The sequence below is a fragment of the Priapulus caudatus genome, unplaced genomic scaffold (assembly GCF_000485595.1).
Source record: "Priapulus caudatus unplaced genomic scaffold, Priapulus_caudatus-5.0.1 Scaffold85, whole genome shotgun sequence".
NCBI lineage: Eukaryota > Metazoa > Priapulida > Priapulimorpha > Priapulimorphida > Priapulidae > Priapulus > Priapulus caudatus.
Genome location: NW_014577146.1, coordinates 235,386 through 243,337, shown reverse-complemented (window position 1 = coordinate 243,337; position 7,952 = coordinate 235,386). Strand labels below are relative to the sequence as shown.

The 7,952-nt window shown below is 51.3% G+C and overlaps 1 protein-coding gene across 2 annotated transcripts in view; it reads right to left on the bottom strand.

Annotated features, from left to right (window-relative positions):
• LOC106804741 (methylcrotonoyl-CoA carboxylase beta chain, mitochondrial-like) overlaps nucleotides 1-7,952 on the bottom strand; it is a 66,883-nt gene that overhangs the window by 7,048 nt on the left and 51,883 nt on the right. For both annotated transcript variants that reach the window (XR_001393357.1, XM_014806063.1), the window contains exon 13: nucleotides 1,994-2,079. Coding sequence is in view for 1 of the 2 variants with exons in the window: in XM_014806063.1 (XP_014661549.1) it covers nucleotides 1,994-2,079 (86 nt within the window). In the remaining variant the exon portion in view is untranslated. The remainder of the gene's footprint in view (nucleotides 1-1,993; nucleotides 2,080-7,952) is intronic.

The following is a 7,952-nucleotide window of genomic DNA, read 5'->3' as shown; positions in this document are numbered from 1 at the left end:
ATGTATGTATGTATGTATGTATGTATGTATGTATGTATGTATGTATGTATGTATGTATGTATGTATGTATGTATGTATGTATGTATGTATGTATGTATGTATGTATGTATGTATGTATGTATGTATGTATGTATGTATGCATACAACACCACCTCCACTACCGCCACCGCCGCCGCCACCAGTAACAGCACCACCCCCGCCGCCACCTCTCTCAACATACAGACACTGACAAACTATCACGCACACGCACGCACGCACGCACGCAGGCAAGCACGCGCACACGCACGCACGCACGCTCGCACGCACGCACGCAGGTAAGCACGCGCACACGCACGCACGCACGCAGGCAAGCACGCGCACACGCACGCACGCACGCACGCACGCAGGTAAGCACGCGCACACCCACGCACGCACGCACGCAGGCAAGCACGCGCACACGCACGCAGGTAAGCACGCGCACACGCCAGCACGCACGCACAGATGCATCATGCGGCGTTCACACAGTGCCAATTATGTCTCCCGTTTGAGATCAGACAGCGCTACGACACGAAAAGTGAAAAAGTCGGATTACTATCCTCAATGATCCGGAATGTCCTATCATTGCCTGAACGCAGTCGTATACGTTCGTAACAGAGTCCTACGGATCGGGAATGGTCCGGAGAGGTCGACCAAGCACTCCCAACAGTTAGGTGCGTCCCGTATAACATTCGGGAAACTCAGCCGATTTTGTCTAGTCAGATTGCAATCGTGACTATGTCGTGAAAGATTCTGCTGTATCGGATCAAAATCGTAACAATGTCCTGTGTTGTCTGGACGGTGTCCTGTGGATCGGAACGCTGTCGTGATGAATGGGCATAATCTGGAGTAATTTTTCATTGCCGTTTCTTGCCGAGTCCAGATTGCGTCCAGATCTAACGGCTGTCTTCCGTCAGCGTCGGTTCACTGTCGGGTCACTGTCTGAACTCGGTCGGATCGCATTCGGGAGAATCGGGACGCTGTCGGGACAGATTTGGTCGTTTTTTACCATGCGAAAGATACAAATCGGATCAGAATCGGATTGAGAACTGGACAATCGGGACGAATTCGGCTGGAAACGGCTGAATCGGGACGCTTCCTGAACAATATCTGATTGTTGTCGTGATTAAATAAATGTTTTTACAAATTTTTAATAAAGTTTGAATTTCCCGCCACGAATCACAAGATCTTTCTTGATCAGACTTTTGACAAATTTTAATCGGGAATAGTCCTATCAAGGACGGCAGTAAAAACCCTGAATGTGTGACTGAGCCTTGAATGCTCAGCGCGCACCTATAGTCCACGAAATCGGCGCGGCTCTCAACTTTGCAACAGGTAAGTGTGCGACAGGAAATGATCATGATGCAATAAATGGGCAATTCGGCGCAGCCGGCTTGTTGTACACGCCGAAGATGGCGACATGATTGCAGGCATGGTTTGAGGGACAGCTCTTAGGCGCTAAAATCGCTCGCACGCGCGCTATGTCATTCGGCTATATTAGTAGCAATTAGAATTTCGTCGCTAATGGAATGGCAGGCATCACATATACTCGCGTGGTCAGACAGAGAACACAAAGGTGGCGCCGGAGAGGGTAAACAAATTAGGGGAAACGAGGTGTGCGTCTGTCCATGCCTGTGTAGGTGTGTGCGCTTTGTATGAGTTCGTGCGTGCGTGTGGGCGTGCGTGCGTGCGTGTGCGTGTACGCGCGTGTGTGTGAGAGAGCGTGCGTTCGCTCGTACACGCGCGCATGCCGTGAATCCATTTTGTGCACACATGCACGCACGCACGCATGCACGCACGAGCGCACACACTCATATAAAGAAACACTAAGTTTCTTTTAGGTCCTCTACTACGAATGAGAGAGAGAGAGAAAGAGAGCGAGAGAGAGAGATAGAGAGACCAGCGTCAGATCATGTATTTCCCGCCAGATGCCGTGCGCGCTCTATCTAAGGAGCAGATACTACAAACATAATCTAACCTTGCACTGGAGAAGTAAGGGCTTCCTTCCGCCTCGAATCTCTTAATGATTGGATCTTTCAGGGCTTTCTCCTCTTCTTCTGTCCACTGGAATAGAAAACAGCATCCTCATTAAGGCTACTGACAAAACCGTCAATAAAATGCACTACGACTAGTTGTCGCGTTCAAACATAGCGCAAATTGAAGTCAACGTGTATACACACACACGCACCCACGTAGACACGCACGCATGCATGCATGCACGCACGCACACACAAATACACACGTACGCGCACTGCGCGCGCCCACACACACGCACGCACACCCGTATGCACGCACACACGGACAACATTACGCCATGCGCAAGCGTGCACGCATAGATGAGAGGGCAAATGCAACGTTACTAATTACCACTAATACGTAAGGAAACGTAAGAGAATCTTTAACATCATAGACTTTTTCCCAATCGTCTTGAAAGTAGATTCCGGTTGTAAAATGGCAACATTTTTGTCCACGGACACTTGGAGCGTCTCAATAAAGAAAAATTAATGCCAAATAAACACGAAATGTACTTACTACCAAAGTTTTTATGTTTCTCAACTCTCTTTCGCCTATTATTGCCGATAATTTCCTGTAAATGCCGTTCATATGCTCCTCTGCAACACACACGTACACCGCACGCCGCGCCGCTGCACGTTTACACTTATATATATGCGCTCCAAGTGCCTGTGTTTTTGTCAGTAAATAATATGCCAAACCATTTAATGTCCTCGTATGTGCGGGCGGGTGCACTGACTGGTTGCATATTTTTAGTAGATTTTTACTTGTTTCCTAGCTTTGATATTTTGTTAAGGAGTCCGCTGTGTTACCAGTGGTTTCAACGTAGATTGATGCTGGAACTCGCCGATTTTAGAATCGCTATTCGAAAACACTATCAGATCTGCTCTTTCATCGACAATGAGAGAACTGAAATGTGGATATTTTCTTCCACGGCGACCCTAACCTGAATATGCACCCTAAAATTGCAAAGACTTACGGAGCCAGTCTACTAAAGTTTAAGTCACTCAATTATCCAGAAACGATGTTGAACAACAGACATCGATATCATTAGCTACTTATTTGGCCATTGTCATTTTTGAGACGCATCTTGACATTCGGCACAGATCAAAAAACATCATACAAGGCCATTCGGATTATTTTCGGATGACCAGATTCACGTTCGCCATTCACGTCCGTCAGCACGTTTCCTTCTAGCGCCGCTCGTGACAGTTTGGTGGCGGCGCTTAGCCTGGCTACCTGTCAATACGCAGCAGTAATAGCTTTCTGTAAGAGCGAAAGCTGCGCTCGATTCTCCCGCCTGGTGGCTGCAGGATAATTGCCCGGCGTGCTAATACAGCGCTCTTTTCGAGTCGACTCGTAATCCGCACATCAAACATACGCTCTATGAAGCCCCCGCCCACGGACGCGCGTGGCCGGATGTAGACCGTCGGCACATATCACCTATATGCTCTCGGCGAACTAGATATATGGGCCTGCCGCGCGACGACCTCAATCTCTGCGACTCGCCTGTGTGCGGAGCAAAGCTCTGGTAGGCCCACGATGCGTCCCCTGTGTGCAGAGTAAAGCTCTGGTAGGCCCACGATGCAGCCTGCGTACATCACGCGCGCTGCCATGTGGCACGGTGCCGATAAACGCCCGCTACTGTTCACGACCTTTCCATCTTTTTATCAACTGTGCAATCTTTGCCGCGCCGGTGGGCTCCACGGTCACGAAGAACTCCTATAGATTAATTACACTGGAAGCGACGCGCGCAAGATCAGACAGGCGATAGGATAAGCGGCGATATACCAAATTACGTGCGTGGGAAGATCTATAAACCCTGATGGATACCGCCCTTTCGTTACCGCTGCGCTGATCAACGACTGCGTTTGAGTGTAGGAGGAAGAGGAAGAGGAAGAGAAGGAGGATGAGAAGGAGGGGGAGGAAGATGAGGAGGTGTGGGCGGAGAAGAAGGGGAGAGCTTCATTTCTGCTGCGCCGACCAGTAACACTACGAAGTTCGAGTATAGGAAGCTAAGAAGGAGGAGGATGACGAAAAGGAGGAAGAGGGCGAAGGGGATGAAGATAGGGAGAAGGGAGAAGGACAAAGAGAAAGAAGGAGACGAGAACGAGCACGCGGAGTTTAGAAAGAGAAGGAGCAGAGGAGAAAGAACAGGGGAGGAGGGGAGGAGGAAGGAGGAAGGAGGAGGAGGAGGAGGAGGAGGAGGAGAAGGAGGAGGAGGAGAGGAGGAAGGGGAAAATGTGTATGAGAAATAACGGATTAAGGTGCAAATGAAAGATAAGTGGAGGAGGAAGAGACGGAGAAGAAGAACAAAGAGGGGCGAGGATAAATAACAGATGAAAGCGCATGAGGAGGCGGCGCAGGATGAGGAGGTGGAGGAGGAGGAGGAAGAGGAAAAGGGCGATGACGAGAGGAAGACGAGGAAGCACACGATAGATAAAAATACACGACGTATAGAGATAACGGGAAAACCTAGGTATGTATGCAAACATACGGACAAAGCGATAGATCACGTTTCAAGTTGCGAGGGGATAGTAAACTTAATAACGTGGTCATAAAATGTCCCAACTGAAGGCACACGCTATTACCATATGTATATATATATATATATATATCTCAATGTATTCTTAAGCATGATGTATGGCTGTCATTTAGCGATTTTACGTACGACTATACCTCGTACCGTGAACGTGATATACTCCCACTCACAGCACTTTCAAACAAATTGCGTGTGGATCCTACACACCACGTGTCATTCGACGCTATACACCTATAGGAATTCTACCCATTTAGCGCATGCCAATATGGCAGCTATTACCAAAGCTAGATTGATGAGGTGAAAGCTAGGGTCCTTAATAACATGGCGCTGTTATTCGAGCTCAAGGTTTTACAGATATATGTATGGGCACTTAGAATAATTACACACAAGCTAGGCGGCATGCCATAGTCAACCATGGCGTACTGCTGTGGCTAAGAAAGTGTTCTTACATAGACGGCAGCATAGCAAGAAAATACATGAGCAGCAAAGCAGCTTCCTCGTGTCATAAATTTCATTTGTGTCCAGCTTTTGTGGTTTCATAAATTCATTTTACTACGATCCACTTTAAACCGATTGCATCTGGGAAATCTTCGACCAAAGCAAGCCGTTAGTTATTTAGTACTTCAAAACTTTTATATTACCAATTCGAATGAGAAATGGGTATACGGAAATAGGAGATTGGCGTATATAATTCGCGGTTGTTGTAAATAAGATAAAAGGTAATGACAATATAAACTTTATAATACAAAGTTGCAAATAAAATATGCACGCAAATTCTCAACGTTTTGTTTTTTAAATTATCGTGAACATACCGGCTTGAATTTTAACTTATAGAAGAAGATTTGGTCAACAGACCAAATCAAAATAGTCTCGAATGTCAAATACCTCAATAGTGGAAATGTTGCTGGTGGAAGTGTTGTCCTGAGATTTCACATTCGGGGTTCGACATTATCCGTGCATTTTCATTTTAATAAAACAATTAAACAACAAATTCCCACGTATTCTAAAATACTATGTAAATTGTTTTAAGGGGTCAACATTAGAAGCTACAGTGGAAAAAATTATAAACACTTTATAAATTGCTGGCAGAGAGTGTTAGAGTAGAAAATGACAGGGGTTTACAGGGAACTAAACGTCAGTTCTAACGGAGCTGGCCATAATTACAGGTTTATAATTATACTCGTAGGTCGAGTTAGCAAAAAGGAAACGTAGAGAGGTGAGGGAAGGGACAGGACAGGGAGAGGATGGTGAGGGGAGGAGGAGGTTGAGCAGAAGAGGGTACGAAAAGTATAAAGGACGAAGCTCGATGAGTAGAAGGAGAGTGAATTGGGATGGTGGATTGGAGAATGAGAAGAAGGCAGAGGAGGAGTAAGCACAAAATAAAAGAAGTAAAGGCGAGTGCGCGCGTTTGTGTGTCCGCGCGCGCGTGCAGCTGTGTGCGTGTGTCTGCGCGCGTGTGCATCTGTGTGCGTGTGTCTGCGCGCGTCTGCGCGCGTGTGCATGTCTGCGCGCGTGTGCATCTGTGTGCGTGTGTCTGCGCGCGTGTGCATCTGTGTGCGTGTGTCCGCGCGCGTGTGCATCTGCGCGCGTGTGCATCTGTGTGCGTGTGTCCGCGCGCGTGTGCATCTGTGTGCGTGTCTGCGCACGTGTGCGTGTGTCTGCGCGCGTGTGCATCTGTGTGCGTGTGTCTGCGCGCGTGTGCATCTGTGTGCGTGTCTGCGCGCGTGTGCATCTGTGTGTGTGTGTCTGCGCGCGTGTGCATCTGTGTGCGTGTCTGCGCGCGCCGTGCATCTGTGAGGGTGTGCGGGTTGCGCGCGGTGTGCGTGCATCGCGCGCGCGTGCTCTGTGATGTGTGCTGTCGCGCGCGTGTGCGTGTCGTCTGCGCGGTGTGCATCTGTGTGTGTGTGTCGCCGCGCGTGGATCTGTGTGTGTGAGTTCTGGCGCGCGTGTGCGTGTGCGGCGCGCGGGTGATTGTTGCGTCACGCATACCGGTGTGTCCGCGCGCGCCGGTGTGCATATGTGCTGTGTGTGTCGCGCGCGTTGTGCATCTGTGTGTGCGTGTGCGCGCGCGTGTGGCATCTGGTGTAGCGATTGATCTGCGCGACGGGCATCTGTGTGGGGTGTCCGCCGCGCGTGTGATCGGTGTGTGTGTGGCTGCGCGCGGTGTGCGTCGGGTTCTGCGCGCGTGTGCGATCTGTTGTGGTGTGTCCGGCGCGCGTGTGCTATGTGTGGGTGTGGGCCGCGGCGTGTGCAGCTGTGTGCGGTGGTCGGCGCGGTGTGCATCTGGGGCTTGCTGCGTGGGTCCGCGCGCGTGTGCATCTGGGTGCGATTGTCGCAGCGCGTGTGCATCTGTGTGCGTGGTCGCGCGCGCGCCAAGCGCGAGCGACGCGTGTGCATCTGCGCGCTGCGTGCATCGGTGTGTGGGTGTCCGCGCGCGTATGTGCAAGCTGTGATGCGATGTCTGCGCGCGCGGCCATCTTGTGTGCGTGGGTCTGCGCGGCGTGTCTCTGTGGGGTGTCTGCGCGCCGTGATGCATCTGCTGTGCGTGTCTGCGCGGCGTGTGCATCTGTTGCGATGTGGCTAGCGCGCGTGGTGCATCTGTTGCGATTGTCTCGCGCGTGTGCATCTGTGCTGTCCTGTGTTGTCTGCGCGCGTGTTAGGCATCTGGTGTGCGATTACTGCGCGCGTGTTGCATCTGTAGTGCGTGTGTCCGCGCGGTGTGCATACTGTGTGCGGGTCTGCGCGCGTGTGCTATCTGTGTGCGTGTGCTGCGCGCTGTGTGCATCTGTGTGCGATTGTCTGCGCGCGTGTGCCTGTGTGCGTGTGTCCCGCGCGGTGTTGCATATGTGTGGCGTGTCTGCGCGCGCGTGGCATCCTTGGTGGGCGTGTGTGCGCGCGTGCTGCATCTGTGTGTGTTCTGCGCGCGCGTGCATCTGTGTGGTGTGTGTGTGTGTGTGCATCTTGTGTGTGTGTTCTGCGCGCGCGTGCATCGTGTGTGGTGTGTGTCTGCGCGCGTGTGCATCTGTGTGTGTGTGTCTCGCGCGGTGTGCATCTGGGTGTGTGTGTGGGCTGCGCCGGCGGTGCATCTGCTGGGCGTGTGCATCTGGTGTGTGTGTCTGCGCGCGTGTTGCCATCTGATTGGGTGCTGTGTGTGTGTCCTGCGCGCGGGCATTCTGTGGTTGTCTGCGGGGTGTGCATCTTGTGTGTGGCGCTGTGTCTGCCGCGCGTGGCGTGTGTTTCGGCGCGCTGTGCATCTGTTGCTGCGTGGTCCGCGCGCGTGTGCTCATCTGTGGTGGTGGTTTGTGTCCGCGCGCTGTGCATCTGTGTGCGTGACCGTGTCTGCGCGCACGTGTGCATCTGTGTTTGCCGTGTGCATCGTGTG